This window comes from Lycorma delicatula, chromosome 8 (assembly GCF_047948215.1).
Source record: "Lycorma delicatula isolate Av1 chromosome 8, ASM4794821v1, whole genome shotgun sequence".
Lineage (NCBI taxonomy): Eukaryota > Metazoa > Arthropoda > Insecta > Hemiptera > Fulgoridae > Lycorma > Lycorma delicatula.
In genome coordinates, this window is record NC_134462.1 from 31,157,646 (window position 1) to 31,176,866 (window position 19,221).

Consider the following 19,221-nt stretch of genomic DNA (forward strand, 5'->3'; position numbering starts at 1 on the left):
ACTTACCAACAAATCTTTTCAAGCGATCGTTATGGAACGCATTTTTTATTTATAGTTACACAATTGCTAAGATATCAAATATTTGATTAACATCAAATATTTATACAATTATTAATTCAACAATCTTACCTGAAATATTACGGTAGAGTAAAAGTCCCTTTATTACTCTTTAAATAAATGTTTGTCTTATACCTATCTAAAACAATGTTTTTTAAATTATTATGATGTAACCATCAACAAAATGAAAACAATAACGAATAATCAGATGTTTCACCAAAATTAATGTGGACACCACATGACTTAATTGTACGCCTATTATATTACGTATATACGGTTTTTTTAAAATGAAAAGTACATAAAATTTTATTCATTAATAACTTCTGATATTTTTCTCATTTTTTAATATTTTTATTGTCATTATTGAATTATTATTTATCATAACAATTTTTATACAATCGGAAGTTAATAATTATTAATAAATCAATATATTTAAATTAAAAAAAAAAAGTTAAAAAAAGGAGATGAAGTGTGATTCGAACCGATGCGGCGTTGTTACGATTTAAATTTCATTAATTAAAATTTCGTTTGGCTGTAACTCTGGAAACAATGAATATAAGTACCAGTTATGACATATCTTTGGAAAGCTCTCAATGAGGGCTTAGTGCTGCAGATCAATTTTTTGGATTATGGCTTTTATGGGCACTTTTGGTTCAGTCGATTGCAATCAAAAGGGGAAGTGCACAACTTGATGTCACAACAGTCCTAAATCCAAAATTACAACATGCTACAACTAATCGTTTTTAAGTTATGCGAGATAAGTCTGTACATACATACGTACGTACAGACTTACGTCGAAACTAGTCAAAACGGATTCAGGGATGGTCAAAATGGATATTTCCGTTGAAATCTGAAAACCGAAATTTTTCGCGATCACAATACTTCGTACTTACACGTACTTACACAATACACGTACTTCGTACATGGAAGTAAAAAAGTGTTAGCAGTTTCTTTTTTTAAATTAAAATGAATATTTGATGAATAATAAATATGAAATCAGAAAAGGATAATGAAGGATGGTCAGAAGAAATAGTTTTGCAGCTGTAGGTTAATTTGAGCAATTATGTTTTGGTTATAGTTCATTATTCTACTATGAAAAACAATCACATAAAAAAATATATTACTAATTTATATTTCACACACACACACACACACACACACACACACACACACACACACACACACACACACACACACATATATATAGATTAAAGAAATAAATATATAATACAAGTATTAATAACAACAAGTAATAAATATATAATAATATACCAAGTATACACCTGACCACCACGAGAGATGTACTAACGAATCGGGGGATTTTCCGTTAGTGATCAGTACATTCCGGTGCCTTTTATCTGAGCTATGTGCTAAGCTAAGGGAAACGGACACACACAGACAGACAGACATACATACAAATGCCCTTTAGTAGGGGAGGATAAGTTAATACTACTTTAAATAAATTTGAATTTAATTGACGTCTACTACTCATTTAATTACGCTAAATAGTTTAAAAATAAAAACTTAGATTAAGTTTATATAAAAATCTAACTAGAATTTTTAAAGTTGATTTGTAATACGTTATTGTTAATAAATCTATATAGGGTTATCTTATGACCTAAATAACATTAAAATATAATTCTATAGTAACTGAGTAGCAACAAGTAAACACGACGAAATGTAAAAAATAAAGAAAATAAAAGCATTTCAGAAATATAAATTAATGTAATACTTAACACCGGTAAAAATATTTTATCTGTTTACTAATACATTTCTGTTTGAAGTTGTAGTATTATTATATTAAGTAATTTTTAGCTTATCGTGTGCGTAAAATTATAATCCATAAACCATAGTAATCAGTGTTGCCACACACAGTAAAATATTTTTCTTTATGATCGTCTGTATACAATTTCATATCTTTACACTATTCTTTGTATTATAAAATAAAAGTACTTCAGATAAAATTTAATTGCATTAGCTGTTCAAGATTTGTACACTGTGCTGTTTTAAGCGCGAAATTATTAATATTAGGTTGTAATATTGCACAACATTTTTATTAGGTAAGACATAAATTATAATAATAAAATAATATTACTATGTTTATAACTAGTACCGTTTTTTTATATTTTTATTTTTTAAATGCGATTAACCAACACGTTTTAAAATAAATAAATCGTTATTTTGTAAATTTAGTCTTAAATATTTTTTAATGGATTCCACAAACAAAAGATTTTCATTGTTTTTCAGAAAAACAGCTAAAACAATTTTTTGTCTTCTAATAAATAAAACATTTTTAAGCAAAATTTAAATTACAGAAAAAAAAAATTTTTTTCGTCATCACTGTTTTTTATGATAATTTTAATGATAAGTAGCCTTATATAATTAAAAAAATTCAAATTAACTTCCAGGTAAAATTTGCCGAGCTCCGTGGTGCGAGTGGTAGCGTCTTAAAATTAATTATTTTAAGTTATTATCGGTAAAAATATTGTCCAAAATATCTAAGTTTAGATCCAAAAATTGGGTTCAATTAACGTTTTTTTAATAAAAATTATTTTCCATTAAAATTTGCAATATTAATTAAATTTTTAATCTTGTTAATGTATTTAAACCTTAAATTAATTATGTAGATGTTGAGTATAGGCATATCCAAAGGGGGACAAGGGGACAGCTGCCCCGCCTTCCAAGATGGAAAAAAGTAAAATAAACATTATAAGATTTTTGAAAAATTTAAATTAAAATAACATTTTGAAAGATACTAATTACAAAATAGAGACACTAGCAACATTTGTGAGAAGATTTAATAACTACTGTTACACGCCGGCGCCGTCTTAATTGCAGAAACAAAAGTTTTCTAAAATAGTCTCGTCACCCTTGTCTAATTTCACGATACGACGGAAATATTCCAGAAGCTATTCCAAGTATATATGAGCGTACAAATTTTTGGCTAGAGTCAGTGCAGTTATTACTTTCACATAAGTGTGTAAGTAATGGATGCAATTTTTTACGACTGTAAAGTCCGGTTTTTCGTGCCGGCCAGCTTCTATCCTCTTTATTATTTCGAATGGATATTAAAACTATTTTTGGTAAGTAGCCTACTTTGATGTTTATTACATACTTTTATTGAACTTGTAATATATCTACTGTAAATTTACATAAGCGCGGCTCTTGCTTTAAAAGCATGTAACTTAAGATATTTAATTCTTCATTTTTTTTGTTATCTTTCTATGCTTGTAATTTTTATGGCACTAGAGATTTTTTTGGATTTTTAAATATAATATAGAGTCTCGTATTTAAGTTTATAATTTTTGTTAAGTTCTTCTAAATAATCAATACTTTTGATGAGCAATTAAAAATAATTCAAAACATGGCCTATTTACCAGTATTGTTTCTGGCAATTGCTCGGGTTTTATATCAGCAAAATTGGCTTGTTTCTAGTCTATCTTGAATTCTCAATAAAGAAAGAAAACCATTTTTAACTATCTTGGGACAAATTTATGATTATGATTATATGAATATATGGAAATATCCTGTTTCGGGATCCCTGAGACCAAAAAAGTGATTTTTATAAAAATGTTTGTATGTCTGATAAACTTGTTATTGATGAATCTCCCATAATTCTTAATGTTATAATGGTAAGAGCCATATTTTTGAATTAAGCTCATATTTTTGAAGCTGCTGTGGAACAACTCAGAGAAAGGTTAGCATGTAATCCGAAGAAATCAACTAGACGTGCGTCACGTGAGACTGGCATTCCACTAACGACTGTTTGACGCGTATTACGTAAACGATTGCATTTGGAGCCATACAAACTAACCATAGTTAACATGTTCCAGATGACGAAAAAGTTGCTCGGCGGCAGTTTTGTGTGGAAATTATGGATACAATTGCAGAAAACGATACATTTTGAGATAATGTAATTTTTAGTGATAAGTCAATGTTTCACATCAGGGGCAAGGTGAACACCAATAGTTGCCGAATATGGAGTAGCGGAAAACCCTCATGAAACTTTGAAGCACATTCGTGATAGCCCAAAGGTCAATATCTTTTGTACTTTAAGCAAACAAAGACTCTACGGTCCGTTCTTCCTCCAGAAGGCAACCGTAAATGGTATCGTTTATCTCAATATGCTTCAAAAATTTCTAATTCCTCAGTTAAACGATGATGACCAAGATGTATGCCATTACTATCAGGAAGACGCCTCATTGCCTTCTAGAAGTCCGAGATTTTCTTGATACTCGATTCCTAGGTAGTGAAGGTCCAATTGCACGGCTACCTCGATCCCCAGATTTGATTCCGCTATATTTTTTCTTGTAGGGTTTCATGAAAGATAGGGTTTATGTAGGTTTATGTACCTCCTTTGGCTACTGATTTAGTTGAGCTAAGACGTCGTATAAACCTGCAGCTGCAGAAGTAACGCCCGACTTGCTGGCTACAGACCGGAAAGAAATCGACTTCAGGTGGGATGTTTGTCGCTTTACAAATGTAAGTCATGTCGAACGAAATTGAATGCTGGGTGACAGATTTAATATGCTTTTCTACGAAATGAGACCTCAACCAATCTGTAAGTTACCTCTTAATTCTTATATGGTTTTAAACTTGTGAAGTCCTTTTGAATCAGCCGGTATTTCTCTTCGAAATTTTACACAAAAAATCAGTCTAAAAATTTTGTTATCCGAGTGGACACACACACACATATATATATATATATATATATATATATATATACATACACACACACACACATACACACACATATATATATATACATACACACACACACACACTCTCACTCTCTCTCGCTCCCTCTCTCTCTTTCACTTTTATAGAGCACCCTAGGGAGGTTACGAATAACCGAAAATATATATCTTTAAATCTTCTTTTACGATCACAAGATTACAATGTTAATTTTCCTTACTAGTTACTTTAGAACGCCTAGTTCAAATTTTAAGAAGTTTTTGGCGGTGACCTAAATAAAAGAAAAATTTAGATTTTAATTGTTTTGACGTGACAAAAAATATTGCAGTAATTTATACGAGTAATTCTTACTAACACATTTTTCCATCTCTAAATAAAATTTGTCTACTAAATTTTGACAGCTCTTTTATATTTTAAATAAATTTTTCATGAAATGATAATTACTGTCATTAATTTTTTTGCCAATACAGGTCCTTAATATAAATAAAAGTCATTGTATGTGTGTGGGTATGTTTGTATGTTTCTTTCACATTTCCTCCTAAACAACAACTGTACCAATTTCAAACAATCTTGGAACAACTTTTACTTACTAACTGAGCAAAATAATTGCTGTGGTTGTTAGACATCCTTACCACAACTGCCTCGGGAGCGGGAGGGAGTAAGAACTCTATTACATTACTACTATTATTTTCGAAACTATTCCTTTTTGGAGATTTTTAAAATTTCCTAAATATTTCAAAACATTTTGAAGTATTCTATATCATTCTGCAACATTATAAAACGTTTCTAACTGGAGCTTCTAGATCAATCTGAAATTTTCGAAATGCTTTTAGAATATTCTGGAGCATTCCTGCAGTAGAGAAGATCTTGAAAGTTCTTAACAATATAATAGAAGTGCGAGAGAGATGTCAGCTGCTTTAGTTTGAACTTAAAAATGAATAAGTTAAGATCGAAATGCGAGATATAAAACTTAGTTTCTTGATAGTGAGTGATTTCAGATCATAGTATTTAGTGAAATTTTGGACAATATTATCATTGAGAAGTGTATAAATTTTAGCGTACTGATTTGACTAAAGAAAACCTAAACTCATCGGTCAAATTCAATCGAATATGAAGGAAGCAAAGGTATTGCGAGCAGATAAAACACATAATCGATAGCAACGGTTTTAAGTTGTGAAGAAACGTACACAACCAGAATATCGCGGGCGGCTAAATCAGAGTTTAATTACCCTCGAGGTTTAATGGTCGGGTGCACGAGGGTCGGGGGGTATGCATAGGGCATACTCGGACCCCGACTAGAGGTAGGATCGGGAAGGGTAGCGCATCTGGGGAGGAGCCACACCACATCCAGAAGCGGAGATCGTGTGGCTTCAATGAACCAGCTGGGATCCCGACGGGATGGTCCAATGGGTGGACGGTGCTGAAGGGTGGTGGTTAGTCATCGACGCGTCACGTCAAGCCGACCGAGGCAACGACTTTTAGGTGTCTACCGGTTGCCCAGGTGTGATTAAAACAGGATTGTAAAAAAAAAGATTTGCAAACAAAAAAAAAAAGGTTAAATTCAACGAGAAGGAATCCAAAGAAGATTTGTATTTGGGGAAAGTTAGTGACAATTTTTGTAAAAAAAAAAAAAAAACAAAATGGGTGAACCTATGAAGAAATAATGACCCCGAGTAACGCCGGATGTATATGCTAGTAATTAATAAAAACGAAAAAAATGATTAAAAATGTTATATTTTTTATTAAGCTATCTGTTTTCCATTCATACATTCTCCGCTGTGATTTTTATTTGTTTCTCTTGTAATTGTTCAAAGCCACTTGACTGTAATATAAAAAATAATAATCAATATATTTATTTGTAAAAATATTTATAAATAGATTTAGTGCAATAAAGATGAGTGATAATCATGATTTTAATAATTTTAAAACGAGAAACGTAATGCTTATATTAAATTGAATAATAAAACTAAATTGAATTTTAAAGGGTGGTAATATGTGCACTACAAAAAAAAAATCCTCTGTTATAGTAAGAAAAATTCGCATCAGAATTTGTTGTGTTAAAAGCATCTGAGGAAGTGACGGTATTCACTAATTCATGAATTATACGAATTTAAATCCATATATATTTTTTTTTGCCTCCGGAACCAACGTTAAGAATTGCTTCACAAGATGAGATGGTGAAATGGCAATTTTGTAGTGTGTGAAAATGTCATGCCTGACCGGGATTTGAACCCGGGATCTCCATATAAAAGACCAAGACGCTACTACTAACGCCATGGAGGCCGGCCTTTATGTCAATTTGAAACCATATAACGATCCTACTTTCTTTTCTGTTAACCTCCGGAACTACCGCAAGGTATTACTTCAGAGGATGATACGTTTGAATGTAAATGAAATGTAATGAAATATCATTCCTGATATGTGTGGTTAATTGAAACCCAACCACCAAAGAACAGCGGTATCGACGATCTAGCATTCAAATCCGTATAAAAATAACTGCTTTTACCAGGATTTGAACCTTAGAACTCTCTACTTCGAAATCAGCTGTTTTGGGATGACGACTTGACCACTAGATCCAACCCAGTGGTATACCAGTGTTATACCCAGTGGTATAACGATACCTAATTTGTTTTAAAGACTATTATTAGAAATGTATTAATAAAATAACCACAAAATTAAGTTACCTGTTGTTGGCAAGTAAAACATACCCCTGATTACAGATAACTTAAGATGTTAAAATTGTTTCCTGAACAATTAATATAAATATCCTAAATATTAATTAAATGACAGTATAAATATGAATTTAAAAAATTCTGTTTAACAATGAATATTTTAACTGTGCCGGTAATTTTCAATAAACATCTGTTGTTATCATATAAAATAATATTTTAACGGTAGAAGTGAAAATACTGTACATTTTTCAGAATATACATGAACGTTATAATAAATTAAACTGAAAATTATCGATGGCTTAATATAAAATTTCACAACAAATAAGTGGGGTTATTAATTTTACACAATAATTGAAATAAAGCGAATATCTTGAGCAATTATTTTTAACAAACTTCCATTTTTTCAGTGTAAGAAAATAATATATTTTCAGACAAACCTTACAGATAAAATGAAAAAAAAAAAAAAATAGATAACGATGCAAAGTGAATAAAAAAAAAAGTAGAAATACAGATAACTGTAACAAACGACGTGAAGAACAACCTTGGTTTATTTAGTGCAATGCTTACACGCATGGTAGCAGCACTATGTGTAATGTGTTATGTGTCACGTGCTGTTCTTAGAAATTATTATGTTGTGTTTTTATAGTGGAACAGTAACTACGTCTTTTTAACAAAAGTGAAATAAATTATTATTTTTATTTATGTTGTACTTTATAACCGCTGGGTAAATTAAATGAATATTGATAATGTATATTTTGATTAAATAAAAAAAGTGTAAATAAATAAGGTAAGTTGATTTTATTATAATAAATGAATTAATTGTATCTTAAATCTACAATACTAAAAAATAGATGAATTATAACGTGAAGTTGATAATTGTTACAGAATAAAATGTTTTCATTTAATAAATAAATTTTATTCTTCGATCGGTTTAATTATAACAAAAATAATGCAATTTAAAAAAACAATCAATTTAAAAGTAAAAATCTCATCATTAGTAAAAAAATTAAAAACTATCCCATGATACATTTCATAAAAATTACCTTGTTTTCATAAATTAAACGATTACAATTATAATTAAAATTTAAATTTTATTGTAAAATTGATTAATGGGAATACTCATATATATTACAGTGTAAATGAGATTTTCTTTCGGTACCCGTATTATAGAAAAACTTAATTTGAAACAATCTTTATATAACGTACATTTAATGCTTTATAATGGAGAGCAACTTATACAGTTTTACTCAAAAGCATTGTCATATTCTATTTACATTTCTCAAAGAAAAACGTTTCAGATTATTTTAATTGCTAACTTAATTGTAACTATTATTGGCATTGTAAAGTTAATTTGTTTTATTTATATTTCTCCTATTTCTCTTTCTCACACACACACACACACACACACACACTCATTCTCTCTCTCTTTCCTCACTCAAACTCTCTCTCTTCCCCTCTTTGTCCCTAATTAACGTTGGAATTTTGGCAGCTCTTGTTTACTAGTATTATCTATTTTATTTAAAAACAAATTCAAATTCTAAATTGTATCTTATAGTAACATAATTTTAATGTATAGTGGATGGATATACCGAGTAGATGAAGAAATGGAACAATTTATGTTTTGAATAATTTTTTATTTTTCTTTTACATAAACGTAGTATATTTTTTATAAGTATTTTTTTATATTAAGTTGGAAGAATTGTAATCAGTTGACAACAACTAACTGTTAGGCGGTTATATAGGTTTTAATATTTTTGTAAATTTTAAAATTGTACTTAATTTGTTTTTTTATGGTTTTATGAGGTTTCTATAAAGTTCTAAGATTTTTATTTCTATGAGATACCAATCTCGAGCACTACCTACAGTCTTTGAATGTAATCTAACGATTAAAAAATAAATAAGGAAATCTACCAAGATGGTGAACTTAATGTACAATATTCCCACATGCAAGCTTGAGAAGCTTGTACATGCGAATATGAAAATAAATATCTTGTAGAGTATGAAAAATGTCATGCATGACCGGGATTCAAACGCGGGATCTCCGGATGAAAACCAAATAGGCTACTACTCCACCACGGTGATCGGCGGAGATATATTTATAATTATATATTTAATAGTGAATATATATTTATATTTTTGCAATAATTGTATTACATTTTATTTGAGAATACGTATTTGTTATTTTGTACATTTTTTAATGAAACCTTCTGTATTAGAGAAAGGCGTGTTAGAATCGGTTAATTTGATAGTTGAGGGTTGTAAGTTATGACAGATGGTCGTGGTTGAAGGAAGCTACACTTAGGCGATAATAAATTGTTTAAATACACTGATGGAAATGTCTGCCGGGGCATTTGCATCGGTAGCATCCTGACAGAGGCCAAACTGATGACAGTTGTCGAATAACTGCCGCCTTGGTGAAGTACCTCGGTTAGGTTGAATTATTCATGTAGTTGATTATGTGCTGTTCTATTATTTAAATAAAAAGCATTGGATTTATTATGAATAGAAATTATGTTTATTATAGTTTTTCTTTATGTAATTCACAAATATATCGATGATATATCGATCGAACTGAGACTGTACAAGACAACACTTCATTTACACTCATACATATCATCCTCATTCATCCTCTGAAGTATTATCTAAAAGGTAATTACCGGAGGCTAAACAGGAAAAAGGAAGTAGGGAATAAAACATATTTCCACCTTAAAATTTAAAAAAACTTCAAATTTACTCAATACGACAATGGTTGTGTGTTAAAAACGTTTCAGACGTTTAGAATACGACAAGCCCCCGTCTTCTTACAATTCCAGCAATAGTTTAGTCATCCTTTTCTGTACATGTTAGTTATATCAAAAGTTGTTACAGATAAAAGTTTTAGGTAATGTTTAGAGGACTAACAACCACTTTAAACCGATTCGATAATGTGCTTATTAAGGGCGGTATGATTTTTGTTGTCTTCGAAAGCCAATTTTTTCCACCCCCTGGGCCAATGGTTAGTGATATCAAAAAACTTTACTTAGATAATTTTTAGGCCCTTATCCAACGAACAGTAGGAATGTTAAACGAATTCGATATATTACTTAAACAGAAAGTTATAGCGGTATTTTGTTTTTCGAAAAAGCCCTCCATTTCCACTCCATTTTGGTCCGATTTTGGCCGTTAACGAACTTGACCGAGATTTTGGGACGATTTATTTTTAAGGAACAATTTGAAAGTGATTGGCGCAAAATTACGGTAGTTATCGTGTCCACAAGAAAGTGAAATAAATATTAAATGTATACTGTATATAAACTTTTGAGCTGACGGTGGTTTTGGGGTTTGGGGGATGTGAAACCCGAAGATACGTCGAAATTTTCCGAAAGTTGAATCACGGTACCCATTACAATAGGAAGCTTTCTTATGAAATTTATTTAATAACCCGAACCGGATTTCCTTTTTATTCTAAATGAAATTATCAAAATGATGATTTATAATATTTTTTTTACCCAATATCTATAGGTTTAGCTTATTATTATAGAATTTAATTTTACTTATTTCTAATCTTTGTTTTATTTTAATACGAATGTATTTAAACTAGCGGCTTTGCCTGCACTATATGCTTACTTGCGTTTCCCATCGATGTCAATTTTTTATTTTATTTTATGTTTTTTAGCCAAATAAACCGGAGGCAGGTACAGCCAGTCGCGTCGCACATACAGTAACAGTTATTTTGGCTGTATTTGTACACCTTCGCACCCCTTAAAAAATCTAAATTAAAAAAATCCGAAAATGGTTTTTAGAAATTTATCTGAAAAGTACTGCAAACCCAAATCTAATGAATATCTCATTTATTATAGTCGGAAGTGGGGAAAATTTACAGCCCATTGTTCAACATTTTGTTACGGCTTCACTCTTTTTAAAGTTGCATTTCAAAAAATGTTGGAATTGGTTTTTGGATTGAACATGAAGATTTGGTTTTTAGGTAAATTTGTTTTTAGACGTGAAATTTAAATTACACACATTAAAAATCAAATTGGTACTTTATTTGTTACCGAGAAATTAAGAAAACAGTAAATTTCACTGTAATTCCATGTTAAACTTGGAATTTCAAAAAAGCCTTTCTTAGTGTGCACTTGCACCATAAGAACATCTATAAAAATTTTCATCAATTTATCTTCAGTAGTTTTTGTTGGCTGTAAATATTCTGAAATAAAAATCAGTAATTCAAATATAATTTAAAAAAAATTTACTTCATGTATATAAACAGTCGGATTTAAGCTGAAATAGTAGTATTGCGCAATGTCGGAATAACAAGTCACACATTATGTAAATTATTATAGTAATTAGTTAAGAACAAAAGAAAAAATATATATGTAAAAAACAAAATAAAACATCTACGCTAAGTTGTCCACTAATATTAACTAAAATTATATATTATACAGTATACAGTATAAATATAACTGCTGTTTGATAGAGAAAAACTGGCAGGAAATTTGTTTTATTTATTCCTTTTTATGCTCAAGAAATTGCTGTTATTTCATACTAGATAATACAACTGTCGCACTAGATAATTAACTATAATAATCTATCTACATTATTAGATAAGCATAGTATCATAGTTTATATGTTAGAATTAAAGAAAAAAGAATCCTTATTTTTTTACTGTGTACAAATTATGCTATGTAAAAATAACCAGATTTTTATATTCTAAATATTTTTAAAATTTAATTTTATAATAGTAGCTTAATGAATTTCCCCTGCTGATTGAAGCATTGTATTTAATACATTTCACAGTAGAAATAGACATAATAATTTGTTGCTCTAGAATTTCTTTTACTTATGACACTTGAAAAGCACCTGAGTCAGCAAGAGGTTGTAATGTTCACACTAACAGTCCAACTCCTGTTGTGAAGAGAGTGAAACCAAATAACTTATAGAGAGGGTTGAATATTACATGAATCTCGAGGGCTTGGTGTGCTGATATGTAACAGTTTATTTTAAAAAAGACACCGGGAAACCACTTTACTAACTTTTCGTAATAAGCTTGGCATGGTATGGTTTTTATTCTTAAAAACGACTCAGTTTCGGAATGATATGTGACTTTTGCCATAACGAACCTTTACGATATTACACCTAAAATCCTACAGAATAACGAAGAACTTAGTGTCAATAATATAGAGTAGTAAAAGGTCAAATTTTATTCCGAAACGAGATGTAGAGAGAAGAGGGAAACGATTTAGAAATATATTACATAATCTTTATCTTAGACAACATATATGTTTATTTAGGTCTCAACAAAAAATCTCCTTATTAGCTCCAGGATAAATTTCATGTAAAATATCTTTCGTGATGTTTCCCGACTAAATCAGTCTTATGCTAATCAAAATTGATGAAATAAGAGTAATCCTTTAATAAATGAACCCTGAAAAAACGTAAGCAAATGTACTGTACACACATTTGTTGTTTATTCTTTTTCCTGTTTAGCCTCCGGTAATTACCGTTCAGATAATACTTCAGAGGATGATTGAGGATGATATGTATGAGTGTAAATGAAGTGTAATTTTGTACAATCTCAGTTCGACCATTCCTGAGATGTGTGGTTAATTGAAACCCAACTATGAAAAAAAACACCGGTATCCACGATCTAGTATTCAAATCTGTGTAAAAATATCTGACTTTATTAGGACTTGAACGCTGGAACTCTCGATTTCCAAATCAGCTGAAGACGCGTTCACCACTATACCAACCCGGTGGCTGATTTTTTGTTGATTAGAATATTATATATAGACATTGTCTATGTCACATTAAAAAGCATTTTATCTATTCATAATCACAATTACAGGTTAAAGAGCTCCTTTTTTTTGAAAACGAATTTTTTAAAAAAAACTACGAAAAATGCCAAGTCTGACAGAGATATGAATCCGGAACTTTTCGGGTGAAAGGGCAGTATGCTACCACTCCGCTACAGAGGTCAGACCATATACCAAATATGAATAGTCTAATACATTTCATAAATATAGGTTTGAAAACGCTTCGTTAGGAATTGTCGGTTGGAGAAATGTTTCTCCCTGATTTTTACACCTTCAGTAAAATAAAGCCAAATTATATTTCTTTGAATCCAAATTAAGGGGTAAATTTAATGGTTTATATGAAATCTGATCTGAAAAACTGAAAAAAAATAGATCCCAGTCTTGTATTTTTAGTCGTTTTCCAGAAATTTGGGGAAAAAACAAAAGATTGGGGGTCGAAAAACACGTTATTTTATGTTTAGCGTAATATAGTTTTGTTAAATGGTTAATAAATACATAAAAGTTTAAAAAAAAGTTTATAGCTTATTTGATTCTGAGTAAAATGGTATAACTGTAAAAGATATAAATCATCGTATAGGTTTGGGGCGGACGGTTATCCAGAAGTGCAATTCTTTGGGTGATCTGAAGGAATATGGAAAACAACTAAGTACAGGTTGTACTAGAGCGTTATTGAGAGCATTTTATTGTACGGGTCAGAAGCCTAGGAAATTAGAAAAAGAGATGAGGGAAGGTTGGTGTTTGTGGAGGTGGATGTGCTGCGCAGGAGTTGTGGAGTTTCAAGAATGCAGAGCGTGAGAATTGAGATCAGAAGAAGAATTGGGGCAACTAAGGCAGTGATTGATGTTTTGGAGGGAAGAAGACTAAAATGGTATGAGCATGTTAGGAGAATGGAGGAGTATAGACGGCCTAGGGGATGCTGGAATGGACTCCAACAGAGAGGAGAAAACGTGGACGACCTCAAAAACAATGGATGTCTGGAATGATGGAGGCAATGGAGAGAAGGAATTTGAAAGAGGAAAGTTGGCGGGATAGAAGAGTTTGGCGGCTGGGGTATTAGAGACGGCTTTTATAGTTTTAAACACTCACCTAGAAGAAGAGTAAAATGGTATGAATAAAATTCATAGTAGAACACGTTCAGAAAGTTTGTTACATTTTTCGTTAATCACTCTGTTATAAATAAATACACATATCACCAGAAGAAACTTTACTTTCTATAATGGAATACATACTGGGAAGTCGTTTGGAGAAAGAATTTGTTCGGAAACGTTGTAGTTTTCCGGTAGCGTAAAATTTGGAACCGATTTCTCTCCGAAGAAAATAATGCTCACTGAAATTATTGGGACAAAATCATTTTATATATATATATATATATATATATATATATATATATATATTTATTAAGTAATTTATTTATACGTAAAATTTCCTGTACTTATAAAAATAATTATTTATATTACGTATACTGATGTAATTAAAAAAAAAAAACACAACCGGTTTTGTGTAGTTAATAATTTCTCAGAATAAAACCTGTTATGATATAATCTGTAAATTTATCATACATGATATCTTCAAAATTCTATAAAAATTCAACCCGCGTCACTTTTTAAACTACCCAAAAAGGGGAAAATTAAAAAGTTTCACATGTCTTCGATCAGATTGTGATACAATGTCGAATTCGGTTTTGAAATTAACACCAACTGGAAAAAATAATTATCGATTTTCTGTTCATCATCCCTAAAAAAAAAATTAATTCTTATAGATATTTGTAAAAAGTTGAATCGAAACTAAAAATTCGGTATAAAATCAAACTGCAAATTCTATGAAAACATCCTTCGAGATTCTTATGTGAGTGAAATTGAGTAAATGAGTTTCGTATTTCTATTTTGTATTCCGAAAGTTCAGGAAAAATTTAATAAAAGAAACAACTTATATTTTAAGAAATAATGCCATTCAAATTTCCCTTCAAAGACTGAATTTCAAATATACCAACTAAAGGAATTTTATACTGATTTTCAGGAATATTACAATAGTTTCATTAGTTTTAGAGGATAATACGGAAACTAGCCTAAAAATACAATATTTGTCTTTACAAGAAAACGGTATTACAATTAATATAGTAAAACAAAAAGTTAATTGTTACCAATTTCCTCATAGGTTACATGCAGTTATTTAATTAAAAAAAAAATATTTTAAAATATTTAAAATAGTAACAATTTAAAAATTAGGCTTGATAAAAGTTTCCGACTAATTGTTACGTAAAAACTGAGATAAGATATGTTGGAAATATTTCTATTTACGTTCAATGAATAATATAATAAAAAATAGCGATATAAAAGTTTTACAAAATCTATGATGCAATCAGAATATTCAACCCCCCCCCCCCTTCCAAAGGTAGATAATCAAATAAAAGTGTCGATTCCCTTCCAAAATCGTTTCTTTTTTGTCTTTGTAGTAATTTTCTAAGATAGCTATACTAAGTAGACAGAAATAACCTAACCTCTATTCCAATAAAATAATAATATAATAGAGAACATAGTAGAAACATGATACCTTCATACTTAATGTATTTTCGTCAACATTCTAAAAAGCTCTTTTAACTTCTCTATTGTATCTTCAGCTATTATAAATAGCTTACATTTATTCGTTACATGTACAAAGCCAAGTTTATGAAGGTAAGAGGCTTGATCCTTTCTCTATAAAACATCTTATTATTACTTTGAACATTTATTGTAAATACTAGAAAAAAGGCGGGCCTACGGCCCGTCGAGAAAATGTTAAATGGTTTGTTTCATTACACATGATTTTGTTAATTTTTTTTCCCCAATCGTACCTAAATAACGCTCATGCATTAAGCGTGCTAACAAGAAAAACTTTTACAACGAAAAGCTTCAAAATCCTGTACCATTTTAGCTGTTTTTTGAGTTGTGATTTTTTAACCAGCTCTAACCCCAATGTTTTCCTTTTTTATTCCCAAAACACAAATATAATTTTAGATGAATATTTATTAACAGAGATTAAATAATAAAAACATTACATTACCAAAAAAATCAAAATGAAGAAAAAATAATGAAAAAAAATTGAACTAACAACTGTATAATAGATTTTATTGTGTACTATAAACAGTACGTTGTTTACATTAACATATATTCTATACTTATTTATTTTTATAAATTAAAAAAAAACTTAGTTCTACAATAGCTTTTTTAACAAAATGTAAAAAAATAATAAGTATAATAAATGTTAATGTAACATACTGTTAATGTTAACAGTGTTAACATTAACATTAACATAATGTTAATGTAACGTACTGTGTCGGATCCTGCAGTAGTCCCGACAAAAGTGGGCATTGCTTTAATTGTGGGGCTGAGGAGAATCTTCGGAAAGACTATCAAACTGAGGCTAAATTCTCCTTATGTAAAGTTCGAGAGCATTCATTTTGGGGCCGTGGCTGTAGGACCAGCAGCAAGAAATGAGACCCGTCCGCCTTTGCTTTTGGGGATGACCTAGGGTTGGTACAGCTTCATCCAGGAGGGGTGGGACGCTCAGGTGTCCCAATTTCGATGATTGGACGGGGACTCCCTTTGGAACTTCACGACGGGGGGGGGGGTTAAAGTAAGACCGTAGTCCTGGTGGGGGATCTCTCCGAGGTTCCTCATTAGAGGCGTGGCGCCAAGACCAGAGTCCAGATGGGTAGACCCCTTGAGTCCCCTCATTAGAGGCATGGCTAATGATTAAAGACCGAGTTCCGGTTATCTGGTGGGGGGGGAACCTTAGTTTCTAGCGAAGTAGTTTGAGACGATGGCACCCCCTGTAACTGTGTACAAGCTTCAAGTTGCGGATCCGGCTCCAAGGAGGGGGATAAACAGGGGTACAATAAAAAAATACAATTTATTATACAGTTGTTAGTTCAATTTTCTCCGCTAGATGGTGGTTATATGTAAGAAGTTTCATTCAAAATGAAAATGTGTGCATAACAAACCAACGCACCATGTTTCTTAACAAAAGAAAAATTTGAGTATGTCAATTTAGTTCTTATATAACAAATTTGAAAATAATAATTCGCCCAAAAACCGTTTACAAATAAAATTATTTAAACTTAAAACTATATGGTCATTTCGATTGTAAAACAATCATCATCATCAGGAGATACTGATAATATATATATACATACGTTATCAGTATCATACATTATTGTATTATATATACATTATTATTATGGGCGGTTAAAATATAATGCATACTGGAATACAACGGGAGAATAAAATTCGCATAAAGCGACAAATGCCATCTTGTTATTTCATTTCACTATTATTACTAACATTTCAAAACTCGTTAACCCACGCCCTCTCATTTTCTGTCAGTTGCCATTGTTATGGAGTCGAGTACCCCTGCTATATCAACGCATATAAAACAACGCGCAATGATTGAATTTTTAACAACCGAAAAATGAATGCTACAATTATTCATCGTCGTCTAAAATTTATTTAAGGTTATGAAAATGTTGATCGAAATACTGTAACTAGGTGGACAATAAAATTTCATGTATCCGAAAGTGATGAAGCTAACATTGAGGATGAATCTAGCAGCAGTCGACCGGTTATTAGGCCCAATGAGAAGTGAGGACCAATGACCAAAAGAAGATTGATGTTTCAAAGTGACCGTCGCATCATCCATCGTCACGAAAATTGGCAAATCGAAAGAATGACTAAAACACTATTGTACAAATGGGCTAAAGTAAAATGTGTTCGGGTAGATGCCACACAAATTCTAAAAGAACAAACAACGAAAGAAATATTGTGAATACCTTATGAAACGTTATCCTGACGAAGGAGATGATTTTTTTTAACGGGAAATTAAACTCGGGTGCATTATTAGGACCCAGAAGAAGAACAGCAAAGCATTGAATAACGGAACTATAGTTCCCACGATTAGAAAAATTCAAAACATAACCCTCTGCATAAAAACTCCCTTGTCAGTGTTCTGGGAATCCAAACATCATGTTTACATGACTGATCTGGAAACCAGACCGACTGTAAATTCTGTCCATACATATAGACATTAAAATACTTTAGGAGACATTTTTATCATATTCGGCAATCTACGGAGCTGCTAATTCTGTTACACGATAATACGAGCAATTACCGAGGCTCTTGTGAGGTTGAAATTTGAACCTATTCCACACCCTCTATATTCATCAGATTTGGTATTCTGCGGTTTTCAGTTCTTTCCTCAATTAAAGAGAAATATTAACGGTATTCATTCCACGGCGGATGATGAATTACCCAACCCAATGAGGTAAGAGACCAAGGAAAAATCGTCAACATTTTTAAATGAAGAAATGAGAAATCAATCACCGTTGAGAGAAATGTACAGCTATAAATATAGAATACGTGGAAAAATAAATGCACTTTTGTTGCAAATGAAATGTATTTTTGTGCCACATTTGTTATATTAGACTACTTATTTTTATTTGCGAGTTATGAATGACTGTGTATTACATTTCAGCCACCTCTCGTATATATAAATGAAATCGTAACAGTTAATTGATTAAAAAATAATTCTTAATAAAAGTTAAAGAATGTAGTAAAACCATTGTTTAAAATTCAAAAATAAAAATAAATATTGAAAAAAAAGAAGTACCCTATTTTTGCTTTTGTTTTATTTAATGTATTTGTAAATTATAATTTCTTTTAATTTATCTGTTTGTTTGTTATATACTAATTCCTTAGCATGTACTGAAGATGATGGTTTAAAAATCGAAATTTCCATATTTATTTAGGTCAAGTAATTTTATTTGAAACGGTTTTTGATCCCTCTCTTGTTTTTAATTTAGGTTAATAACAAATTTAGCATGTATTCCTCTTCGTTAATGATTAGTTTTCTAATTACAATTTGTAATACAATATTCTATTTATGTAATAATTCGTGCTAAATATCATTGTTGAAATTTATAATTTTAAAGCTACCCTGCAAGAAAGAAAGTATAGTAATCAGTCAAAAAATGG

General features: G+C 30.7%; 1 protein-coding gene across 5 annotated transcripts in view; it reads left to right on the top strand.

The window, feature by feature from the left end:
* The first annotated feature begins 2,017 nt into the window (after positions 1–2,017).
* LOC142328597 (uncharacterized) overlaps positions 2,018–19,221 on the top strand; it is a 45,783-nt gene continuing 28,579 nt past the window's right edge. The window contains exon 1 of one of the 5 annotated variants that reach the window (XM_075372387.1): positions 2,018–2,117. Coding sequence is in view for 1 of the 5 variants with exons in the window: in XM_075372388.1 (XP_075228503.1) it covers positions 3,045–3,140 (96 nt within the window). In the remaining 4 variants the exon portion in view is untranslated. Of the gene's footprint in view, positions 2,118–3,002; positions 3,141–7,888; positions 8,212–19,221 lie in introns of those variants that run through there. The other 4 variants (XM_075372388.1, XM_075372386.1, XM_075372395.1 and 1 more) reach the window with 4 other exon arrangements.